At 38.7% G+C, this 27,093-nt stretch overlaps 1 protein-coding gene across 2 annotated transcripts in view; it reads right to left on the reverse strand.

The window, feature by feature from the left end:
* Window positions 1–1,641: 1,641 nt before the first annotated feature.
* The window catches only part of LOC107864578 (DNA mismatch repair protein MSH1, mitochondrial), a 33,740-nt gene continuing 8,288 nt past the window's right edge, over window positions 1,642–27,093 (reverse strand). For both annotated transcript variants that reach the window (XM_047409009.1, XM_047409010.1), the window contains 12 exons: window positions 26,953–27,058; window positions 26,779–26,854; window positions 20,862–20,920; window positions 16,164–16,231; window positions 10,753–10,926; window positions 9,818–10,024; window positions 9,148–9,404; window positions 8,919–9,062; window positions 4,341–4,398; window positions 3,694–3,993; window positions 2,339–3,064; window positions 1,642–2,065 (listed from right to left, as the gene is read on the reverse strand). In XM_047409009.1, coding sequence (XP_047264965.1) covers window positions 1,835–2,065; window positions 2,339–3,064; window positions 3,694–3,993; window positions 4,341–4,398; window positions 8,919–9,062; window positions 9,148–9,404; window positions 9,818–10,024; window positions 10,753–10,926; window positions 16,164–16,231; window positions 20,862–20,920; window positions 26,779–26,854; window positions 26,953–27,058 — 2,406 coding nt within the window. In that variant the 3' untranslated portion in view covers window positions 1,642–1,834. The remainder of the gene's footprint in view (window positions 2,066–2,338; window positions 3,065–3,693; window positions 3,994–4,340; window positions 4,399–8,918; window positions 9,063–9,147; window positions 9,405–9,817; window positions 10,025–10,752; window positions 10,927–16,163; window positions 16,232–20,861; window positions 20,921–26,778; window positions 26,855–26,952; window positions 27,059–27,093) is intronic.

Raw genomic sequence — 27,093 nt, forward strand, 5'->3', positions numbered from 1 at the left:
TAATTATTTTCAATTCTTTTTTTTTTGGGGGGGGAGAAATTATCAATTAAACAAAAGTATGGTAAGGTGAATAAAATAAAAATTAAAATTAAAAAAAAATGTTTAAAATATTTTTGGGAAAGGACAAAATTATGTGTCTACATACATTACCTAGGATCGCGATACATCACTTAGGGACGTAATACATCACGAGACTGGCGAAGTAATGTATCACGACCCTAAGTAATGTATTTGACCAATTTCAAATTCGATTTTTATATGTAATTTTTTGAAAAGTGTGGAGGATAAGGTATAATCAAGTACTAAACAGTTGAATTTATAAATAGTTGCCCAAAAATGAAACCAGAGCATTTAAATTAGCACATCCAATTATAATTATTAATTAAAAAAAGTATAATATGTTTTCAGATTTCAAAATTCAATTTTTTTCCTCTTCTATTCATGACTTATCTACATTACTTAAGGGAAGAATTTAAATTATATATGTGTGTGTATATATATATATATGTATGTATATATATATATATATATATATCTTATACAACGATTGGTGATATAAATATCTTACTGTAAATCCTAATACAATATTACTTTTGTTCTTGCACCGTTACTTGACCCCAACCACTCTGTGCATTGATATCCAATAATGATGTCAAACGCAAAATCTTGATTTATAGCTTATTCTATATTGTATACTCTACGAGAAGAAATTCTTGGATGAAGAAACCTACTATTCCCATATTACAACAACGTCTCGCGGAATTTGAACTACTACCTAATTCAAGAAGATATGTGTGCAGTCAAGGAATTAGCATAAAAAATCTTGTATATTGGTCTCTGAATAGAAAACTTGACCATCATGTGCGCGAGACTTCTACATTCATATACTTTAGTGCGAATTTAGATGAGTTGAAGGAGTTTCCAGTACAATTGTCTGGCAATGAATATGAGCACTTGTTTCATTTGTGTGCTTTGAAAGGCTGTCTGTGTGCTTATGGTGGCAATACTAATTTTAACGAACTCAACATTTGGAAAATAAAACAAGACGGTTGGCAATGGTGTATGAGAATTCGCAATATACCAGATTATACTTGCGAGCGATTTCTCCACAATTATGATCTTTTGTGCACTACAGAGAATGGTCAACTTATATTTCGTGGACCCGAACAGCACAGCTTTTTCAACTACTGCCCCAATCAACAACAATTTGTTAGGACAACTTACATATCAAATCATCTCCGGTATATATTTCAACCTGCAGATCCTACATGTTTGGATAGCTTATATTTTCCTATATCTAGTGTCAAGCGCAAGAGAAAGCAACGCAATACTCCATCAGAACAAAGGCCATACATTTGAGAAGTCATTCATATGCATTGATGTGTTAATCCTGTTGGTGTCAAGTTAATGGAGAGCATGGCGAAGCGATCAATGGAGCTGGAATCAGAGGGAATTGATTGTTGTTGCATTCCTTTATACAGTTTCTATGGAAAATTGTATGAACTGAATTAAGGTGCATTTGGATATTTATAGAGGACCTCACTTTCTTGCAGCTTACTCTACTCTTTTTTGGGGTTTATGTATTCAATGTTTTTTCCTCCCTTTGTGTCTATTTATTTAGAGTTTAATACTCTCATCATATATAAGGATCAACGTGTTACTCATATCTAAAACAAATTGCAGCAGAATTCACCCTCAGTTTCACAGGTGATGATGAACTATACAGAGGTGGAGAAGCCAAAAACTAACCCAAAATTGCTGCAGCCACTGCAAGTTGATTGCTCATCTGATATACAAACATGAACTCTTCCACAACAGACTACTGATGGTGAGTTTATCTATACGCGGTTGAAGGTTCTGGGGAGAGATTAGTCGTGCCAAAATTACGATGTTTACCATCAGCAACGTTTGTTAGCTGAAAGCCGTAACTAGGAAGTTGGTTTATTAGAAGAGTTTCCAGTTGGCAGGCGATGCTCTTGCCAGGGACTAGGAAATATAGGAAGGAGGCATTTTCCATTCCCTCCTTCAAGCGATGAGCACGGACTCGGCCCTCAAGATCGTCAGTCTGTACATAATAGAGAACGAAGATGTTAATACATGACGTGTACTCACAATAACCTAAAGGAAGATTAGTGTTTGCACTGATTCAAGATAATCAAGTAGTAAAACAATTTGACAATAAAATGAGGCTCAATTCTGCAAGAGATGCAAAATGTGCAGGGTTCTTCCAACTTGTTAAGCATCTCAATACAATTAGATATTATTACATAAAAGAATTGATTAGACAAAATATGGTTGGCACTTTAAGACTCAAACTGGAAGAAGGAAAATATTGTACCTGTCCAACATAGAACTTTTTGTCAGGTCTAACCACTATATAGACACTTGAAGCACCAATTGTTGACGGAGCTGGCTGTTCCCTGGCAGCAATAAGAACACAATTCACTGTTGCCACTTCTGATGGATTTTTCACTTTATATAGCTCGAGCAACTTCTTCTGGCAAATAAGACGGATAGCATCTTCAAGTTTCTTGCTTGAAATTCCCATTTGCTGCATTAGCTTTGTGCTAGAATCCAAAGCTATTTCTCTTGTACCATTTAATTGCTCAGAGCTTTTATCTGTGCTATTGAGGCCAATATCTGAACAACGAGGTCTCATTAAGCCTTTCTTCTTTGGTATCTGATTCCCATACGCTGAATTATACAATTCTTCTGCTCTTTGGATTAATATTTCTGGAATTCCTTCTCTCTGAGCTGTTTCAAATGCTAGACTCTCTTTACAGACCCCATCAATGAGTTTCCAAGTTGGTATTGGTTGACCATCGACATACTCAGCTCCCATTGCTTTATACACAGTCCTCTTGATTTTCAGGGGTAAATCAAAAATTCCATGCAAATGCGTTGATACAATTCCCAAACAGCCAATTGTATCCAAGGTTTCTATGACACTTCCAGCAATACATGTCCCTTTTGCCGTTTCTGTTCCTCGACATATTTCATCTATAAGTACAAGGCTGCTTGAAGTGGCACCAGTAATCAGGGAGCGAATTTCAGACATTTCAATCTGAGGCATGTTCCATGGAACTCGACTATGTCAGCAAGGAAAAGTGAAAACTGACGAATAGGAACACCAACACCAAGAGACAAGATTATACATAAATAAATGAAATAGCATCACTCTCACAAGGAAAATATGCTATAAGTGGAACTAACATCATTATGACCTTCAGATTAATCCAAGAGACAGAGGAAAAGGAAGAAGACTCCAAAATAAGAACCAATAAGATAACCGAAAGAGAAAGATTACTTTTCCAACCGTAATAAACTACAGCAGAACTGCTATGTATAAAGACCTTTTTGTCAAGACGGGCACAAAGTTCTTGTTACACATCCACTATACTCAATCCACTCTTTGGGATGGAGAGGATAAGATCAGTTGGGCCTAAATCACTCACAGAATTGTGCATCCCTCTAGATTATGGATTGCAATCAAATATAAGTAGTCTTAACAAGCAAAAATCGTCAACAGCAAACAAATGCATGCAAAAGTGAAACGCTTATATGCTACAATCGCAGCAAGCATCATGATACATAAGGTCTTGGTTTATTTGCAGATAAATTACTATGTTTCTAGCAAATAGGACAAGAAGAAAACAATATATGTTATAAATTCAAGAATATAGAACATATTACCTGAAATGAACTTTTTCCATCAGCAGGACTATCATATGATTTCATATGCAGCATAATCGAGTCAAAATGAGGAATGACAGCTGATTCAGCTGGAACCATGAACCCACAGATTCCTAACAATGCAGCTGCACACAACGATCGCAACAAGCTTGATTTACCCCCACCATTTGGTCCTGTCAAAAGAAACAATGACTGCATATCTACTGTATTCTGTACACCAGTTCCTCGTGCTGCATCAAACCAATAAGGTGATAGACCAATTATCTTCATTCCAACAGTTCCATTAAGTGCCTCTGTGTGCTGCATTTAATGGAATGTAACTGGATCACAGGAATAACAAATAAAAATATGAAGACTTTCCCTATGAAATGAGACCAGGATAAGGTTTGTATTCCATGCCATATTTTTTTGGTTATGTAGTCTTCCACAAAAAAATACAGCAGAGCACTAATGCACCAGTCATCACAACCAAATTGAAAATGTACTCTCCCTCAAATAGTTGAGAAGGTTTTCAAAGTCATCTGATGGATAGGTGCGAAGGTTTTCAAAGTCATCTGATGGATAGGTGCGAGGTACTAAGTTTATACCAAGCTGTTGAGGTAGAAGTATTTTAAAAAAGTCAAAGAAGTAAAGAGTCTGAATAGTACCTGACAATTGGTAAATTGTGTGATTGTTGGGAAAACCCAATTTCTTCTTCTACCTTCACTGATAAGAAACCAAGATTACGATTATGAGCTCGAATCGGGGGAAAGGTAAACAGGAAAAGGGAAATAGTAATGTGAAGCTCTGAGCACATTCAAATACAACTCTTCAAAATGAAAAGGCTTTAGCTATTGCACATTGATGAGAAAATTTTATGAAATATCGATATAAAGAACGAATAGAAGATAACAGAACACCTAAACAGAATTTAAGAAAGAACAGAACACCTAAACAGAATTTAAAAAAGCCCCACTTGAATCTTACGTTCACTTTATATGCACTGAAATTTTTTTTACAAATCCATGAAATACACCGTATTGGGGAGAGATTGACGAAGATGTCTCCCACCGTATTGGGGCAGGATGGGTGAAGTGGAGGCTCGCCTCGGGAGTGTTGTGTGATAAGAAGGTGCCGTCCAACTGTATGAAGCGGAGTGTTGGCCAGTCAAGAACTCTTACATTCAAAAACTAAAGGTGGCGGAAATGCGGTTGTTGCGTTGGATCAGTGGGCTTACTAGGGGTGATAGGGTTAGGAATGAGACCAAGGAGAAGGTGGGAGTGGCTTCGGTAAAGGACAAGATGCGGGAAGTTAGGCTGAGATAGTTCAGGCATGTGATGAGGAGGGGCACGGATGCCCCAGTTCGTAGGTGTGAGAGGCTAGCTTTGGATGGTTTCAGGTGGGGCAGGGGTAGGCTAAAGAAATATTAGAAAGAGATGATTAGACGCGACATGGAGCAGTTACAGCTTACTGAGGACATGACTCTAGATAGGAAGGTAAAAGGTAAGGAGGACGCGAATTAGGTTAGAAGGCTAGTGCATGTGGGTGAGTCATAGCCAATAGTTAGGAGAGCTTTGGGGTAACCGGGCTGGTAGCCTTAGGGCTATGTCCATAGGTTGGAGCCGCTAGTAGAAGGGTATGGGGGTGGTGGGTGCCTTTGTTCCGTTAGTGTAGGGTATTACTTTGTAGGTGTCTTATTTCTGTTGTTATTCCATCCTGTTTCATGTTTTATTACAACTTTATTTACTATTCTTTATCTTGAGTCGGGGGTCTATCGGAAACAACCTCTCTACTTATCCGGAGGTAGTGATATGGACTGCGTACATTTTACCCTACCCAAACCCCAATATGTGGAAATACAGTGGATTTGTTGTTGTTGTAAATCCATGAAATACATCCAGCTAGTACCACATAGTTGCCCAAAGCTTCCATTAGTTGCAGCCTGCAGCTACAGTCATGTAAGTTGAAAAAATCAAATGTGACTTATTAGGTTTACTTTTATCTTCTTTGTCCAAGTTGAGGATAAATGGACCTTAAGTCTAACTCAACCCCAAAAACTTGCTAATGACGGGAGTCTCCCAAGGCCTTACACCATTCCCAAAACCAACATAGGACTTAAACACCCCTGCACACCTAGGGACTGGACAATTGAAGCGTGGATAACATAACACAATGCCCAACAATGACAACTTCTCCCACTTCCCCTGATTATTCACTAGCACATCAGCTTAACAGAATTCAGAACTACATGGTACAAGCCCATTCTATCTGTTAGAATATGAGTAGGAATAGGAATAGCATATATAATCCTACTTGGAAAGGGATTGCAATTTAGTGTCCTATTAGGAAAAGGATTGAAATATAGTGTCTATAAATAGGGTCTTAATGTAATAATATCGATATAACAATTTCAATAATATTTTCTCCATTAATTCTCACATGGTATCAGAGCAAGGTTCGTGAGGAAAATATCATTTCGACGTCACAGCCTGGTGACAGAAGTTGTTGTCCAACCAAATATATTTTACGGCAGTGTATTTCAAAACAAACCAACACCACCATCATGATCGAAATTTCTCGGCGAATAAACCCCAATCAAACTCGCCAACAATAGGCCTCTCACGTGCATTAGTCCACGCGCCGGCGCGTGCAGTATTTTTCAGCGACTTTTCCAGCAGTCTTTTTTCCAATAGCCTCGCTTCTTCATTCTGAGGCTACTCATATGATTATTTTCTGATTCCGAGCAACTCCCGAACATCAGATCTTATATCCGGTGAGTTTTCTTTTCCCAGGCCAAATTCTGGTAGTATTTTTTTTTCATGATTAAATCTGAATCTTATTGAGAGGTCAAAAACTCAAATGTCACAATTTATGAAGAATCGAAGACACACCAATCTTTGAGGAATCTACGGTTACTTCTCCATCTCCAGCTACAGTGCCACCACTTTTGACTTATTACCGCCGCCCACGTCCAGTATCAGTCTCAGATGATTCATGTCCGCGTCTGACGCTTCCCCTGCTGCGGACTTGTCTCTTTCTAGTCAATCAGTTGCACTTCAAAAAGGTATAAGATCCACTCATAATGCTAACCCACATTACACTTTCTTGAGTTATCATCGTTTGTCATCACCCCATTATGCTTTTGTATCATCTTTGTCCTCTATTTCCATTCCTAAGACTACAGGTGAAGCACTTTCCCATTCAAGACGGAAATGGGCTATAATTGATGAGATGTTTATTTTACATACGAGTGGTACTTGGGAGCTTGTTTCCCTTCCTGCAGGTAAATCTACTGTTGGGTGTCATTGGGTTTATACAATCAAAGTTGGTCCAGATGGTTAGGTTGATCGGTTGAAGGCTCGCCTTGTAGCCAAAGGATATACACAGATATTTGGGCTTGATTATAGTAACACTTTCTCTCCCGTGGCTAAAATAGCATCAGTCCCATCTTTTTCTCTCTATGGCTGCCATTCGTCATCGGCCTCTTTATCAGTTAGACATTAAGAACACTTTTCTGCATGGTAATCTTGAGGAAGAACTTAGAAGGAGTCTAGTAGCCTTGTATGTCGATTGCGCAAGTCACTCTATGGTTTGAAACAATCTCCTCGAGCCTGATTCGGAAAGTTTAGCACAGTTATTCAGGAGTTTGGCATGATTCGTAGTGGAACTGATCATTTAGTGTTTTATCGCTATTTTGAACCAAATCTGTGCATTTATTTGGTGGTTTATGCTGACGATATCGTTATCACCGGCAATGATTAAGACGGTATCACTAACTTGAAGCAACATCACTTTCAGCATTTCCAGACTAAAGACCTTGGCAGATTAAAATACTCTCTAGGTATTGAGGTTGCTCAGTCCAGCTCAGGTATTGTTATTTCTCAACACAAGTATGCTTTAGACATTCTTGAGGAAACAGGAAAGATGGGATGTCGACCCCATTGACACTTCCTATGGATCCAAATGCTAAACTTCTGTCAGGACAGGGGGAGCCACTCAGTGATCCTGGAAGGTATAGGCGGTTGGTTCTGGAAGGTATAGGCGGTTGGTTGGAAAGTTGAATCATCTCACAGTGACTACACCTGACATCGACATCTCTTTTCCCGTGAGTGTTGTAAGTCAGTTTATGACTTCTCCTGTGATAGTCATTGGGATGCAGTTGTTCGGATTTTGCGATATATAAAGTCATCTCCAGGCAAAGGACTACTCTTCGAGGATCGAGGCCATGAGCATATCATTGAATATACGGATGCTAATTGGGCAGGATCACCCTCTGATAGACGTTCTACATCTAGATATTGTGTTTTAGTAGGAGGTAATTTGGTGTCCTGAAAGAGTGAGAAACAGCGTGTGGTTGGTCGATCTAGTGCCGAAGCAGAATATCGAGCAATGGCTGCAGCAACTTGCAAGCTGGTTTGGATCAAGCAATTGCTGAGAAAATTAAAATTTGGAGAAACTAGTAAGATGGAACTTGTATGTGATAATTAGGCAGCCCTTCATATTGCATCTAATCCAGTGTTCCATGAGAGGACCAAGCACATAGAGATTGATTGTCACTTCGACAGAGAAAAGATACTCTCGGGAGATATTGTTACAAAATTTGTGAAGTCAAGTGATCAACTTGCAGATATCTTCACCATGTCCCTCACCAGTCCTCGTATTAATTATATTTGTAACAAGCTTGGTACATATGACTTGTATGCACCAGCTTGAGTAGGAGTGTTAGAATATGAGTAGGAATAGGAACAGCATATATAATCCTACTTGAAAAGGGATTGCAATGTAGTGTCCTATTAGGAAAAGAATTGGAATATAGTGTTTATAAATAGGGTCTCAATGTAATAATGTTGATATAACAATTTCAATAATATTTTCTCCATTAATTCTCACACTATCCATATCATGCAATCGGCTAAATAACTTTGATGTCACTAAATTCTTTAATGGCTTATCGCAGTCACAATGATTCTTTCTCTAGAAGTAAGGATTAAGTTGTTCATTAGTGAACGCCATACTAAATGAACCTCCCAGATCATACAGATTCATGATCTAGTTGCAAATACATAAGCAGGGACTGGAAAAAATTAAATGTAAAAAGATAACTACACTCTTAGGCAGTTTGAGTCAACAAAACTAGAAATTGCAGAAGTGCCATCCACCCCTCCGAGGCAGGAAAAAAGAAGCAATCCCTTAGGGAAGGTTAAAAAAACTGCTTTTTCAGATAACAGTAGGTTTGTTTCACTAACCTCACATGAGAAAATAATGCCTTTGCTATCACAATCAAGACGGATGCCAAGATAAGGATATTGATCTTAGATTGTAATTCAGAAGAAAGTCCCCTTAGCAATTCCAAGACCCTTGACTTTGCCTTAGAACTTGCCTCATGATACCTACGAAAGAGATCCAAACAATTATTACCAACGGAAGTATTTTCTTGTAAGAATCACAAATTGCCTTCAACATAAACTAAGGAACCTCAATATTGCATCTTCCACCCTCATTGTAGTGAACCATTCTTCTCCAACCTTCTTCCCCTTCGAATCTAGAGCAGGTCTGAGATGCTTAATTTGTTCTTCTCCAGCGGTTCCAGCCCAAACAGTTGGAATAAATCGCTTTCCCTTAAACCATACAGCTCCATGCTCTCGAGCATACAAAATCTCCCCCTTAGCTCCTCCAAGTGGGGACATGGTGGCCCTTATTCTTGAAATAATAGGCAGGAAATCTTCTGTTATCTAGAAACAGAATGGAACCAATTAAATATTTGAGAGTTTGGTTGTTAAGTTCATTAAATTCAGTACCCTTGTGTCCCTTTCCTCTTTTCTTTTTTAACCCCTTTTTAAATTTTGGCTGCCAGTCTTGGAACTGACTTACACAATTGCTTCTATAAATTTCAGGTCGATCTTCTATGGTTCAAGATTTATTTGCCTGGAGCAATTAAAGCTACTACTCTGAAAATTTTATTTTTGTAGATGACTTGTTTCGGACTCAGAATTTCAATCTGGTTAGTCAACCAGGAAAAGCATTATACATAATTACATAGCAAAAGCAACGAATATTTAAGCTATCAAGAAGAATACTAAAGCAACACACAGATGCACAACTTGTAAATCATTAGAATTATTGAAGATAAATAAAAGAGACTCACAGCTAACGATAAAGCATCTGCAGCCCTTTCTACTTCTGTATATGCTTCTTCTAAATGTATCCTCTTGACACGGCCTTTCCACAACGACTCGATATCTTCAAAAAAATCATTTGGGATGATAGCATACGAACTTATCTTTTGATCACCTTCACCATGTACAGATATTATTTCACTGATTCTACAAGAAATCTCTCCACATTCATTTACCTGAAGTAACCAAGGAATTAATCTTAATCAGATCAACAAGCAAAGCACCATTTACAAGAATTGGCAAAAACAAAATCAAAGTCAAATTAGTCAATAGATGAGCAGCTATGAGAGCAGACGGGACATGGACCAAACCAAAAAAGGCAAAAGTTAAAATCAGTATCAACTCTACGAGAGCAGAAAGAATTACAGAGAAAGTAAAGAGGCATATGCATGTGTCGTACCACCAGAAAGCTAAATTATTATCAACAAAGTTTACAGTTCTAGTATATTGAATGATTATTGCACATCTCTTATTGTTGTTAGTCCATGTATAAATTATAAAAGAGAATGTACATCCAAAGAAGTATCACAATTTAGGATTTCCTCAATTCTTTTGATGATCTTCATACCTAAACTTTATATCGAGCACCTAGAGTTGTAATAAAGTTGGCATAAAAGGTTCTCGCCGGGTATAAAAAGTGGTCATGCCTTTACAATGTTAGAAGAAATTTTAAAACTTAATGCAGGAGTCATTCAATTGACAAGAAACATTCTTGCTAGACAGTTAGAGTAGCTCCATACTTTCATCTTTGAACTAAGCCCATAAAATGCAAAAGAATTTCTAAAAAGGAAAAAGTAAAAGAAAAAGCTGAATGAGATTATCGCTCTTTATGCACCATTCAATAATAAACTGTACAGGAATTCTTCATGATTGGAAATGAAATAAACAATCCAACATCACTTACTAGTGTGTCAAAATCTACTTTTAACCCAGTTGCCAACCAAGTAGGATCCATCAGCAACTCTAAAATAGCACGAAGCTCTAAATTTTGATACATCTGTAGTATCTCTTCGACCATACTCTTTATTTTGCAGAACTCTATGTGGTTTGCCTCCCTCAACTCAAGCAGCTTGACCAGCTGTAAACAGATAACAAAAAAACGCACCAGTAGTGTTTAAAAACTGAAGCACAGAAAACTAAGAATGTTTGGTGTTAGAATATGAATAAGAATAATACACAATTCAATAATATTTTCTCTTATATTTCTCACATGATATCAGAGCCAAGCTCATCCCAAATCTTTGTTCACCGATGTTGGGCCCCATATTCTATTGTCCACGCTCCAGTCAACGAGGCCTGGGCATGTGAGGAAGTGTTAAGTATCCCACATCGAAAAAGGGATGGGTAATCAGTCTCCTTATACACTTGGACAATCCTCTCCTCATGAGCTAACTTTTGAGGTTGAGTTGGGCCCAAGATAATATAGGCTTAACTCACATTTTCTCACATAGTATCAGAGACAGGTTTGGTGAGAAAATTACTGGGAAGAAAACTCAAATAGACAGCCTGGAACTTCAATTTCTGGGGATTGTCAAGTCCAATTTGAGCCCTTGTCTATTTTATAAGTGTTGTGTGCAAAAACCAACACCACCACGAGGTGAGAAACACCCAGCCGAGCAAACCCCAGTGATCGAACCTCATCTCCGGCGACCCACGTGCCGTCACGTGCCGCCAGAATTTTTAGATCTACGCCTCACGTGCTGCACGCACCGGCGCGTGCAATATATTCCGGCCAGATTTATTTTTCAGTCAGGTCGCCCCTTCATTCCAAGGCTTTACTAATAGCTATTTCTTGATTCCGGCAATCAAATACATTTTTTTCCCGGTGCCTAGCCTATTTTTTTTACTGACTTTGTTGCTCAATTTAATCGTATGATTAAATCTAAACCCTTAATGAGGAGATCAGAAAAACAAACATCACAGTCCATGAAGAATTGCGAGGGGGAGGTCGATTTGGAAGATCTTGACCTAGGTGTAGTTATTGTAAAAGGCTTGGGCATACTCGTGATGTGTGCTATTCTCGACCTAAGTGTAGTTATTGTAATAAGCTTGGACATACTAGTGGAATATGCTATTCTTTGCATGGTCTACCACCTAAAAATATTCATGTTACTCAGTCTAACACCGCAAGTGATCAACAGGTGTAAATATCTGACAAGGAATACCATGAGTATCTTCAGTATCAAGCAAGTAAGCATACATCTCTATCAATAGTCTCAACTGCACAATCTCCTACCTTTGGATCATGGATTGTGAACTCAGGTGCTTCTGATCATATTTCTGGCAACTCGTCACTACTGACTGATATTATTTATTCACAGTCTCTTCCAGCTATTACTTTAGCCAATGGGATCTGAACAAAACCAGAAGGAGTTGGACAAGACAAACCCTTATCTTCTGTCACTCTAGACTCTTTTCTTTATATCCCTAGTTGTCTTTTTAATCTTGCATTTGTTAGTCGTTTGACACGTGCCCTTAATTGTAGTATAAATTTTTTTTATGATTCTTTTCTGATGCAGGACCGCAGTACGGGACAGACGATTGGCACAGGACATGAATCACAAGGCCTTTACTATCTTACCTCTTCAACTTCCTTCACATCATGCTCTGTTACAGACCCTCCAAACCTTATTGACAAACATTTAGGACATCCGAGTCTATCTAAATTACAGAAGATGGTGCCTAGCTTATCTAGTGTATCCACATCAGATTGTGAGTCGTGTCAACTTGGGAAACACACCCATGCTTCATTTTCACGTAGTATTAAGAGTCATTCAGAGTCTATTTTCTCATTAGTTCATTCTGACATTTGGGGTCCTAGTAGAGTCAGTTCACCCTTAGGATTTCGTTACTTTGTTAGTTTCATTGATGATTTCTCACGATGCACTTGGGTTTTCCTAATGAAAGATCATTTTGAGTTATTTTTTATATTCAAAAGTTTTTGTGCTGAAATACAAAATCAATTTGGTGTCTCTATTCGCACTTTTTGTAGTGATAATGCCTTAGAATACGTATCCTCCCAGTTTCAGGAGTTTATGAATCACCAAGGAATTATTCACCAGACATCATGTCCATACACCCCTCAGCAAAACCGTATAGCAAAAAGGAAAAATAAGCATCTCATTGAGACTGCTCGCACTCTTCTCATTGAATCCCATGTTTCGCTGCGTTTTTGGGGCGATGCAGTCCTCGCATCTTGCTATGCCATCTTCTTCGATTCAGAATCAGGTTCCCCATTCCATACTATTTCCTCAGTGACATCTCTACTCTATCCCCCCTTATGTTTTTGGGAGCACGCATTTTGTTCATAACTTAGCCCCAAGGAAAGATAAATTAGCCTCTCATGCTCTCAAATGTGTCTTCCATGGTTACTCTCGAGTTCAAAAAGGGTATCATTCTATTCACCTGATTTGGGTCGCTACCTTATGTCTGCCGATTTCACATTCTTCGATTCTCAACCTTACTATACATCTTCTGATCGCGTTGATATATCTGCAGTCTTACCCATACCTCCCGTCTTACCCACACCAACCTTTGAGAAATCTACGGTTACTTCTACATCTTCAGCTGCGGTGCCACCACTTTTGACTTATTATCGCCGGCCGCGTCCATCATTAGTTCCAGATGATTCATGTCTTGTGCCTGAAGCTTCCCCTACTGCGGACTTGTCTCCTCCTAGCCAATCAGTTACACTTCAAAAAGGTATAAGATCCACTCATAATGCTAACCCATATTACACTTTCTTGAGTTATCATCGTCTATCATCACCTCATTATGCTTTTGTATCATCTTTGTCCTCTATTTCCATCCCTAAGACTACAGGTGAAGCACTTTCCCATCCAGGTTGGAAACAGGCTATGATTGATGAGATGTCTTCTTTACATACGAGTGGTACTTGGGAGCTTGTTTCCCTTCCTGCAAGTAAATCTACCGTTGGTTGTTGTTGGGTTTATGCAGTCAAAGTTGGTCCAGATGGTCAGGTTGATCAGCTTGAGGCTCGCCGTGCTGCCAAAGGATATCCACAAATATTTGGGCTTGATTATAATGACACTCTCTCCCTTGGCTAAAATAATATTTGTCCGTCTTTTTCTATCTATGGTTGTCGTTCGTCATTAGCCCCTTTATCAGTTGGACATTAAAAATGTTTTTCTGCATGGTGATCTTGAGGAGGAAGTCTATAAGGAACAACCACCTGGTTTTGTTGCTTAGGAGGAGTCTGGTAGCCTTGTATGTCAATTGCGCAGGTCACTCTATGGTTTGAAACAGTCCCCTCATGCCTGGTTCGAGAAGTTTAGTACAGTAATTCAGGAGTTTGACATGATTCATAGTAAAGTCTGATCATTCAGTATTTTATCGCCATTATCGCCATTCTGAACCAAATTTGTGTATTTATTTAGTTGTTTATGTTGACGATATTGTTATCACTGGCAATGATTAAGATGGTATCACTAATTTGAAACATCTCTTTCAACATTTCCGGACCAAAGATCTTAGCAGACTGAAATACTTTCTAGGTATTGAGATTTCTCAGTCCAAATCAGGTATTGTTATTTCTCAACGCAAGTATGCCTTAGACATTCTTGAGGAGACAGGAATGATAGGATGTAGACCCATTGACACTCCTATGGATCCAAATGCTAAACTTCTACCAAGACAGGGGGAGCCACTCAGTGATCCTGGAAGGTATACGCGGTTGGTTGACAAATTGAATTATCTCACAGTAACTAGACCTGACATCTCTTTTCCTGTGAGCGTTGTAAGTCAGTTTATGACCTCTCCATGTGATAGTCATTGGGACGCAATTGTTCGTACTTTGCGATATATAAAGTCATCTCCAGGCAAAGGACTACACTTCGAAGATCGAGGCCATAAGCATATTATTGGATATGCAGATGTTGATTGGGCAAGATCACCCTCTGATAGACTTTCCACATCCGGATATTGTGTTTTAGTAGGAGGTAATTTGAATTCCTGGAAGAGTAAGAAACAGAGTGTAGTTGCTCGATCTAGTGCGGAAGCAGAATATCGAGCAATGGCTGCAGCAACTTGTGAACTAGTTTGGATCAAACAGTTGCTAAGAGAACTAAATTTGGAGTAACTAGTAAGATGGAACTAGTATGTGATAACCAAGCAGCCCTTCATATTGCATCTAATCCAGTGTTCCATGAGAGAACTAAGCACATAAAGATCGATTGTCACTATGTCAGAGAAAAGATACTCTCCGAAGATATTGTTACAAAATTTGTGAAGTCAAGAGATGAACTGGCAAATATTTTCACCAAGTCACTCACTAGTCCTCGTATTGATTACATTTGTAACAAGCTACGTACATATGACTTATATGCACTAGCTTGAGGGGGAGTGTTAGAATATGAGCAGGAATAGGAATAATATACGAAATCCTACTTGAAAAAAGATAGTAATGTAGTATCTATAAATAGGATCTCAATGTAATAATTTAGATACACAATTCAATAATATTTTCTCTTATATTTCTCACATTTGGGAAGGGATAGCAGCTTAAGGAAGAGAAAAGTTCTTTCATACTCTACTGAAACTTTTAAAAAAAAGGTTTGAAACTAAAAACACAGCATAATACCAGAACCAATGTTTTAATAGTATGAATAGTAGATAGAAGTATCAATGCTGCTAATCTGATAACAAGTTCAGAATAGTAGACAGAACTGATGGACTTGACATATCACCAAAAGTCATGGTTCATAGAAGAAATTCATTGCAATCATCTGTTTTATGTATTTTTCTTTTTTATGAAGTAAGGTCTTATCATTAAAAAGGCATCATGAAGAAGCATAAGGTCCAAAAATTACAAAAGAGTGATGGCTCTTAGCAGAGAGCTAACAGTCATTACAAAAGAGTGGGGACAGTTTTATGTCATTACAAGAGTAATGTCTTCTACTCCAGAGATAAAAATTCGACAAGACAAACCAATCTTATCTGAAACTCAAAGATGAACATACGACAGGAACCATGTGATGAGTGCAGACAAAATAATGTCGGTACACAAAAGGCCTCCGAAACACCAACATTAAGCTCTAACTAGCTACAAATTCATTCACTTTTGAACTGCGAAAAGAGAATCATGTCATTAAATTCTCACAGCCTCAGTTATAGGCATCACCACTAAAATGTAGGCTCGTATTTCACACAAGAAATACTACTAAAATTGAACCCAACTATACTTAGTTAAGAAGAAAAAACTGATACAGGTTATGAACAGAACTCCATTGAGAAGTGTGCATATCTGTTACATAGATAGATTTTGCAGTGAGAATAAATTAAACAACGAAGTGCAACCTTTGCAGATGAAATACAAGTAAAATCAGGAATTGAACATGTGACCCTCATCATAAGTCTGCATGCCTCTGCAAAAGCAAATGACACATTAGTAAATAAAAATTTGTTATGTTGTTATCAGCACTGAAGATAAGAAATAAGGAATGCTAATGATATTATCCATATATGACTCTTCAAGAAATTGCTTGACACAAACAAGTCTCTCTCTGCCCTCCCTCTGTCATCATGGCAAAAGAAAACAATAGCAACTACGCCTCAATCCGATAACTAATTGAGCTCAGCTCTGTGAATCCTTCAACTTAGCTCAATGTGAAGAATTTCATTCCGATACTTAACAGTTTTGTATTTTACAAATTAGGATTTCTATGTTACTAGAGATTCACTTCACTTTCTCCTAACAAAGCTCTTGACACACACTAAAAAGATGGAAAACACCAGACCTAAAGTAAGTTTGCCAACACGATTAAGCCCTAATGACCTAGTTAGACATTTCCCAAATTAGGACAAGTAGTCATTGGTCAACCTCTGTGACTTCATGTTAAAGTCCAAACCTTTGTTCTTTAGGAAAACTCTAGCTCAATCAAACCTCAAAGCTTACAACTTGATCTTAACTTCACTAGCAAACTGTGACACTGTGGAGTTTCTGATTTTAGCATTAGATTTTTATCAAGTCAATAGAAAATAGCAAGAGAAAAACATGCTCCACGTGTTTGCTTAAAATATAAATAAGAGAATAATTACAGCAAAGACATTCTAGAGAAGGACCGGATATAAGAACAAGAAATAAAGGTAGGAAAAAAAACAGATTATGGCAAAAATAGTCTACACAAAGTAGTACTACACACGGCCTATCCGAAACAACAAACACCACCAAAGCTCCGTGACCAAGACACTACACGCAAAGCAGTATGACAACTAACATGGAAAACAAGATAAAGCGCACCTCCCTACTAGTGCAGACACATTCCTACCTACTACCCATCTACCTTAATTCGCGTCCTCCACGCCTTCATATCTAGGTTCATGTCCTCGGCAAACTGTAACTGCTCCATGTCACATCGAATCACCGCCCTCCAATATTTTTTCGGTCTACCTCAACCACGCCTAAAACCATCCATAGGTTAACCTCTCACACCTCCGCACAAGTGTCTCCGGGCACCTCCTCATCAAATGCACGAACCATCTCAACCTCGTTTCCCGCATATTGTCTTCCACCGAAGTCACTCCCACTTTGTCTCGGATAACCTCATTTTTAATTCTATCTCTCATTGTAAATCCATACCTCCATCGCAACATACCCCATCTCCGCCACCTTCAACCTTTGGATGTGAAAGTTCTTGACTAGCCAACACTCCGCCTAATACAACATATCTGGTCGAACCATTACTCTGTAGAACTTCACTTTAAGTTTAGGAGGAACCTTGTCACATAAAACTCTGGATGCGAGTCTCCATTTCATCCACCCTGCACTAATACGGTGAGTGACATCCTCGTCAATCTCACTATTTCCCTTGATCATTGACCCAAGATACTTGAAACTATCCTTCTTTTGAAGGGCTAGAGTATTGAGCTTTATCACCACATCAGCCCCATTCGTCCCCTTACTGAACTTAAACTCTAAATATTTCGTCTCTCCAAACCTCCAACTTAGCATTAACTCTCTTCTATGGGTCTTGTCAATCAAAAGTACGCCATCCGCAAATAACATGCACCAAGACACCTCACTTTAAATTTGTTGCGTCAGTACACCCATCGCCAAGGATAATTAAAATGGACTAAGAGTCGACTCCTGATGTAACTCCATTTGTAAGTGAAAGTGCTCCGAGTCACCTCCCACAGTTCTCTCTCGAGTCTTAGCTCCATCGTATATATCCTTAATCAACCTAGTGTATGCTATCAGAACACCTCTAGCAACCAAGCATCTCCATAGAACCTTTCTAGGAACGCTATCGTAAGCCTTCTCTAGATCAATGAACACCATGTGTCGGTCCTTATTCCTCTCTATACTACTCAACCAATCTCCTTACAAGATGAATGCCCTCTATCTTCGAAACAACTGGCAAGAATCCAAACTGATTCTCAAAAATATTCATGTACCTCCTAACCTCAAATCCACAACCTTTTCCCAAACCTTCATAGCGTGACTTAATAACTTGATACCCCTATAGCAGTTACAATTTTGAATTTCAGCAAAATATGATCTTCAATAACGTTTTTACATATTAGGGAAAACTTTTTTTTAAATTAACTTTTGGTGCACTCCACATGGCCCTAATTAACATAAATTATTGGACTTCTTAGGGAGAACCATATCTTTTTGTAGGTTCTCCACTTTCAGCATGCCACTTGGTCCATTTGTTACAGTGACTTTCCGCCTATCAATGGAATAATTCTTTATAAAAGAAATGATTTTTCACAATCCCAAAGGTTTACTAGATTAGAAGTTTGCTATAATTTGTGCTATTCGCACGTGAAAACTGAAAGAGAGAGAGAAAGAAAGACAAAGAGAGAGGCAAAGACACACACACAGAGAGAGAGAGAGAGAGAGAAGCTGAAAAGGTATAATTATTAGGGATTCAACTCACGATGACAATGATAAAAACACAAATTTAATTACAACTCTCTTTTCAGAGAATATGCTTGCAGAACCCATCCCATTATTGGGGTCCGCCTATGCAAGAGAAAAGAAGATCATTTTTTAACAATAACATTTTGTATATTAATCATCAACTCGAGGCTGGTATCCCAAAATTTACATTGTATCCTATATCCCCAAAGTGGGAATAGCAGCCAAAAGAGAAAAAAAGAACAAGAAAACTATTCCCAGATCCTCCTTATCTTACAAGGATCCTAGTATGTCTACAATAGCCACCTGATCATCTATACTCAGAAGTACACCAATAGCAAAAGGTGATAATGCAGTTCATTTTAATCTTGTGTAATGGGCTACTCTTTTTCTCATAACATCTGGAATTCCTTTCCTTCCATATGGTCCACCTAATGACTGCTGGGACAATTCTCCATCTGCTCTTATCAATGCTACCACTACCCTCCAAATTCCAGCTTAGTAGAGCCTGTTCTGTTCTTTCAGGAACAGTCCAGCTTATGCCTCTAAAACTAGTAAAAAGGTTCCAACCACTTTACAGTGTAGAAAAGAAAAGAAGATCATTATTCTTTGAGTGAGTTAGGAAATATGAATTATTGATCAAATACCTGAATCATCTACAGCATTGCAATCATATAGACCTAAATAATGTCGGAGAGAAAGCATAGGGTGGGGACCATACAAAAACTAGTCCTAATGACCTACACTCGGAGTTTCCTGGTAGTCTGCGAAGAGAGATGAGATGAAATGAAATGAAGGGACAGATTGAAGGCCATAAGTTTAAGACGGAACAGAGGGCAGTGGTCATAGTCATTGCTTGTGTAATATTTGCATAGGTTGTGGCAGTGATGGGAAAGGATGATACAGACAAAAACAGATAGAGAGAAGGAAGAAATTCAAAAATGAGTGGTAGGGAGCACGAAAGGAAGCATTAACAGAAAACAATAAGGAGATCATCTATGCAATGTCTCACATCTTTTCATGAACCCGTTTTTGTTGAACAAAATAACAAATCTATTTTTTTAAAAAGAAATATCTCAATATTATGTTAAGTAAAAGCTTACTAGGTGATATCGGCTCACCAAACTAACTATGTAGCCTAAATATAATGCTCAGAAGTTAAACGAGCTGAACAGAAAGAAAGCACAAACTTGAGTCAACCCAGCTAAAGCACCAATCAAGCTGCCTTAGCTCGGATACAACTCGAAATGTGATGCCTCATAATTGGCTGGTCTATTAGCCAGGAGGAGGTGATTTATCAATTGAATCGTGGTGTACAGTTCCGCCAAGCAGACCACTGCCAGTAATGCAGTCGAGCAAAATCTCAGCTGATTTCAGCCCTAGATGTGATAGAGCTCGTAAAAGCCCATTAATAACCAGAAAGATGAAATTTACCAATTGAATCATGGAGCAGATCTCCATCGAAGAGAAGAAAAGAGTAACCAGTTAAGTGCATTGGAAGGAATTAAACAACCGGTAGAAATTTAATACAAAGATAAAAGGAGGAAGACTAGTCGAAGAGACTGCGATGTTTCCCTACTAGCACTCATGTAGGTCCTGTTGAAGGAACGAAATACGAGAACTTTCGAGGGGATAAAGAATAACAATACACATTAAGGAACAGACTCTCATCTCTAGTTACCGCTTGGTGCACACATGAGGTTTCAGTTTGTACAGAAGATTCGGCGTCGTTCATAGAGAATCATATTTAATGTAGATTCTCTATTTTTTGGTATACTACTTGTATAGGGGAGATTTTCCCATTATTAATAAAACTATTTACAACAACAACAACAACAAACCCAGTGTATTCCCACCTAGTGGGGTCTGGGGGGGTAAGATGTACGCAGTCCATACCTCTACCTCTAAAGAAGTAGAAAGGCTGTTTCCGATAAAACTATTTACTGAATCGAAAATAAAAAGAAGAATCCAAATAATGAAACTTAACTCACTATGATAAGACAAAAAAAACAAAGTTAAAGCTGTAAATATGAGATTAAAACTAATCAAATCTATGATGTAGTAAATAGTAACATGATTGTCGCCATGAACAAGTGAGGGATGCACAAATATTTACACAAGACATTTCTCACCTTGAATGTTTGAAGAAATCTCATAGGACGGTGGATTTAAAAGAAGCTCCCTAATATACCTGATAGAAATAATAACACAGACACCACAAATACCAGAACAACATCAAATGTAAAAAGAAGAAAAAAATTAATACAAGAGAGACAAAAAGACAAATGTTACAAAAGAAACAAGTGAACTATCAGGAGATTAAATAATCAACGCAAACTTCAAAGTAGCATGAAACACAATTAAATTATTCTGAATGTCATAACTGCTGAAAGAAGAAGAAGTTATCGACGTGAAAACTTTTTTCTAAGAAAACAATAAATGGGAAATAAAGTGAAAAATGAGGCCTAAGTGAAATTAGTGTCATGTCTTACATTAAGCTACAAAATCAGAAGGAATGCCCTGTTTCCGTCTGTGCTTCTTAGGGGTTAACCACATTGATAGTTTGGATAGAATCTACTTAACCGACACAATGTTTATCTAATGACCACATGATTTTGGGGTGTAACAAATACAAGAACTATTGTATTCCTTTGAAGTATTTTCATAACCACATTACAAATAGAAAAACTCTTTTGGAGCAATTCAAAAAATAAAATGTAGTGCCTATCCTATACCAACGTGTGCAGACTATAAAATTGGCTTATATCGAAGGAGTAAGCTACTCATCAATCATTTAGCACGTAACTTCAAAAGTTTCTCAATGGATATGAGTGACTCGTAACTATTACCATGGAGCAAGGAGAAAGAGTTAGAAGTGTGGCAACAGAAGGCTACACAAAACTAGGCAAAGAGTTAAGTGGTACGACACGAGGCAGTCTCTAGAATATACAGGAGATCACATCCATGTAAAATTTAATAATAATCATTACATTATGGCAAATTAAAAAAAAAAACATATTCCACATGTGGACCTCTATACTAAAGAGATAGAGAGTAGAAGATGGGAAAAGAATCGTATGTTATTGATTGAATGAATTGTGTTTACAGAATCTGTACAAGACTATATATAAGACCTATATCAACAAGGATAGACTTAAAGTTACAACAACTATAAGAACTCTACAACAAATAGGAGTCTAGTAATTATCCGTTATTACGCCCCCGCAAGTTGGTGGTGTCAACTACACCCAACTTGGAAAAATGCTTGACAAAAGAAACTCTTGGAAGTGGTTTGGTCAGTATATCTGCCACTTGATCAGCCGAGTGAAGGTGTTGAACTGCTATATCCTTGTTTTGAACTTGTTCACGAACAAAATGAAAATCAATAGCAATATGCTTCATCCGACTATGGAACACCGGGCTGGCACAAATGTAGGTGGTGCTAACATTGTCACAAAATATCCGAGGAATGTCTGAGATAGAAACCGAAGCTCATGAAGTAAACTTGTTAGCCAATTGGTCTCAGAAACAGTAGCAGCAACAGCCCGATATTCTGTTTCTGTGGAGGAACGGGAGACAGATCTTTGCTTTTTAGAGGACCATGATATCGGAGAGCTATCAAGGTAACCAACATAACCTGTGGTAGAGGTTTGATCAAGAGGATCTCCAGCCTAGTCAGAATCTGAGTAAGCTAGAAGACGATGATCATGTTCTTTGGCAATCCGGAGACCAAATGAGGATGTTTCGTGTAGATACCGAAGCAGATGTTTCATGGCGTCCAATGAGATATGAAGGGCTGGTGCATGGACTGGGAGAGTTTACTGACAGCAAATGCTATGTCCGGACGTGTAAAAGAAAGGTAATGAAGTTTACCGATGATCCGCCTATAAAAAGAGCCATCAACTTGAGAATCTTCCATGGACTCTGGGAAAGTTACAGTTGAAGTCATTGGTGTTGGAACACCTTTGCAATTTTGCATATTAACTTCCTATAAAAGGTCTATAATGTACTTCTGTTGAGACAACAAAAGACCATCAGGATAAGACAACACTTCAACACCAAGGAAATAATGAAGTGGCCCAAGATCCTTCAGTGAGAATCGGGTTGCAAGATTATCAATAATGCTTTGAACACCATGAATCTGATTACCAGTAACAATTATGTCATCAACATACACTAGGACATAAACAATAAACTCAAAATTCTACAGGATGAACAATGAAGAATCAGATTGGGACTTAATAAACCCCAAAGTAACCAAATAATTTTTGAGTTCAGTGTACCAGGCCCTGAGGGCCCTATTTGAGTCCATAAATAGCTTTTTGCAGCTTGCAAACATGCGTCGGATGGGCAGAAGATTCGAAACCAGGTGGCTGGCGCATATAGACTTCCTAATCAAGACGACCTTGCAGGAAGGCATTATTGATATCAAGTTGACGAATGGGCCAGCTTTGTTGTGTTGCAATCGCAAGAACTATTCGAACAGTTGCTGGCTTTACCACAGGGCTGAAAGTGCATTGGAAGTCAAGGCCAGGTCGTTGTATGAATCCTTTGGCAACCAGCAAGCTTTGAACCTGTCAACAGAACCATCGGGATGATATTTAACCCAAAAAAGCCACTTACAATCCACCACATTTTTCGAAGGATCACATGGTACCAGCTCCCATGTACGGTTCCAGACTAAGGCATCAAATTCATTTTTCATAGCTTCACGCCAATGTGGGACTTGTTGAGCTTGCTTAAAGGTTCTAGGTAGGGAGTTGAACAACAGTGTGGAATTGCTTAGGCTTAAGGCTATTGGACTTAGATCGAGTAATCATGTTATGAGTGGGCGTTGATGTAGAGCTAGGGGCAACAAGAGAAGGTTGTGGGGCCACAGGAGATGGGACAAGTGACGAGGAAAATGGTTGTATCACAGGGTTCTGGGTCAAAGGACTAGTAGACTTATTTCGATGCTGGTAAGTGATTATTGTGGATTGCGGCTGCATATTTAAATGGGGAGAAGAATGAACTGGTGAGGCCGAACATTTGGTTGAGGTGAATTGCGGCCGGAAACAGAATGTTGTATGGTGAGGGAAGGGGGAAGTGGAGATACTGGAGAAGAAGTAGAAGATAAGGGAGAAATTGAATTACCTGAGACGGTGGTTCCTGTTGGAATTGAATTACCTGAGACGATGGTTCCTGTTGGAGCAGAGGAGATGGGTGAGTGCGTCTCCACGGGCTGCTGCACAATGTGAGCGGGAAGCTCATAAGAATCATGTGGTTATTGAGTATTATCCTGCAGCTGCTATTCAGTTGAACAAATCTCCCAAGACACATTTTTATTTTCTGTGTTTGTCAAATGAGAAAAAAATATTTTTGAACGGAAACTGGTTTTCTAAAAATAAAACGTCACGAGATAAATATATTTTGAAAGTTAAAAGGATCAAAACATTGGTGGCAGTAATGTTTATTCGAAAATCCTAAATAAATACATAGTGTGGAACGAGGCTCGAGTTTGTTTTTGGCATAGGGTTTGAGCCATGGATAACACAAGCAACCAAATACTTTAACAGAGTCATACTTGGGCATAGTTTGAAATAAAATTTCAAAGGGGCTCTTATGCTGAAGATTCGGTGTAATTAGCCTATTTATAAGATAAACCGCTTGTTGACAAGCAAAACTTCAAAAATGTGAGGGTAAAGACGCTTGGTGCAACAAGGTTCTAGCAGTTTCAATAACATACCGGTGTAGTCTTTCGACTAAAGCAACTCTCTGTGGAGTATATGGGGGTGACACTAAGTGCTCTATGCCATATGCTTTGAGATACGACTGTAGACTCTGAAATTCGCCACCACCATCAGTGTAAAAAGATTGAATTTTGGTATTGAATTTGCGTTCAAGCAATGGATGCAGATTTTGGAAAACTTCCAAAGTTTCATTTTTTGATTTTAAAGTGAACAAACCACATGTATTTTGAAAATTGATCAACAAATAACACATAATATCTTTTCTTATCAATTGACAAAACTGGAGATGGACCCCATAAATCGCTATAAAGGATTTGCAAGGGCTTATTGCTTCGCAATAAATTTTCTGAAAAAGTCAACCAGTGCATTTTATTTGAATAACAAGAATTACAAATGGAGCTAGCTTTAGGATCTGAGGAAGGGAAAACTTATTCAACATAGTATCTAAAATGCGTCGATTAGGATGGCCTAGACGCCGATGCCACAGGTGAATTGGAACAGCCACATTGCATTTAGGAGAAAGACGTGTACAGCCCGGTGGCCACTCATACAGCCCATCTTTATTCTGCCACCGAACTAGAGACGCCCCCGTACTCAGATCCTTCACAAGATAATGGAAAGGAAAAAATTCAATAGAGGAATGATTATCACGACAAAACTTAGAAACAGAAATAAGATTATTTTTAATGACAGGGGAGCATTAAGGTATTGAGAAGTTTGAAATGATGATTTGATGCACTTATGTTAGCGTTACCGGTATGGGATATTGGAATGGTGTTACCATTGCCCATAGTTATCTCTTCGGTGTCGTGGTAGTTAAGTACAGTGGCTAGGCTTTGAGTATCAGATGCAATATGATGAGTGGCTCCACTATCGACGATCCAAGGAGACTATTGAGAAGGGAAACGACCAGCAAAGTTTGCTCGGGCTTGCAGATGGTTATGTGACTGCGATCTGCAGACTTTAGCGGAATGACCTACGCGATCACATAGTTGGCAGCGAAGGTTTTTGTCAGAGGGCTGCTGCTGCTGGTTATTTCTTCGTGGGCGTCGTGCTTGCCATTGTTGATTGTTGGCAGGAGGGTGCCATTGCTGATTGTTGGCAGGAGGGTTCACACCTGGACGGCGGTTGCTGGAGTAACTATTCTTGCCCTGGCGAGAAGGAGTTGAGCTAGTCTTTTGTGCTACAGCAGCAGTAATGGGAGTTGATAGCGGCTTCTTGTCTGCCTCACGTTTGAGGAAAAGCTCATAATCTGGAAGCTTTTCGTAAAGCTCTTCATATGAAATAGGAGAATCGCGAGCACGAATGGCAGCAGAGAGTTCTCAAAATTCAGATCCGAGTCCACTGAGGATTTTCACAATGAGTTCCGGGTTTGATACCGGTGCACCAGCAATTGCAAGTTCATCACAAAGTGATCGAACTTGATGAAGATAATCTGTGACTGGACGACAATCCTTAGTGAGGCGGGCCAATCAATCTCGCAAGCTGAAAATTCTTGTTCGAGATCCTGGTGATACCAAGAAAGGAACTCAGGGTTATCAACGTCTTGATTGTTCTGAGAGATGGTGCAAGTGGGTGGAGGGATGGAGCCATCGAGATGCCCATAAAGATTGTGACCACGCATAAGCATTGAAACTTGAGTTTTCCACAAGGAGAAATTGTGACTGCCCATTAATTTAATGGGCAGTTGGGTAACTGGATTGAATTGAACAATAGTGATGGCATTGTTGATTCCATCGACATTGGTCACAGAAATCTTAGAGGCCATTTGTGTGAGTAAGCAGAGAAAGAAAAAAAAAGGAGAGGATCAACTCGCAAGAGTTTAGATAGGCTTTGATACCATAAAGAGATAGAGAGTAGAAGATGGGAAAAGAATCGTATGTTATTGATTGAATGAATTATGTTTACAGAATCTGTACAAGACTATATATAAGACCTATATCAACAAGGATAGACTTAAAGTTACAACAACTATAAGAACTCTACAACAAATAGGAGTCTAGTAATTATCCGTTATTATATACAACAATAAAAGGCAAGTGCCAGCTCGGATAAACAAATTTGAGTTCTTAAGGAGCTACAGGTTCTCAATGTCTGGAAATAAAATAGTCATTCTATAATGCTGCTGTAAAGAACAGCGATCCCAACACTTCTGCTGCTGATAATAGAAATGGCAGTTGGATGGAGCAAAAACTATAGCAGCACAGGTACAAAAAAAAATTACTGGTGCTTTACAGGAGCTGGGGTTATAGAAAGAAACAGAAAGTACTCCCTGCAGTAAGGGCGGGCAATTCTTTGCTGTAAAACAATGCTCACTTACAGAACTGGCAGACCACTGCAATGTGGAGGAAGCAACACCTTTAACAAACATGGAATTCCTTCCGTTGGAATAGCACCTGAAGGTAATAAACCCCGGAAACAGATGCTTCAGCTTGGGGTGACATCACCACATAATGACAGAATGTAACTGAACTAAACACAGTTTGATCGTTACCAATTTGCGTGGCAGTTCCAAGGTGCAAAGGACGTGGCCTATTTTCTGAAACAACAGTCACATTTCTGAATGGGATGTCATCATCGAGGCCATAAAGCTCTTTTACCTGAAATTTCATTGATTTGCATGTGTAATTTAATA

This window comes from Capsicum annuum, chromosome 3 (genome assembly GCF_002878395.1).
Source record: "Capsicum annuum cultivar UCD-10X-F1 chromosome 3, UCD10Xv1.1, whole genome shotgun sequence".
Taxonomy (NCBI): Eukaryota; Viridiplantae; Streptophyta; class Magnoliopsida; order Solanales; family Solanaceae; genus Capsicum; species Capsicum annuum.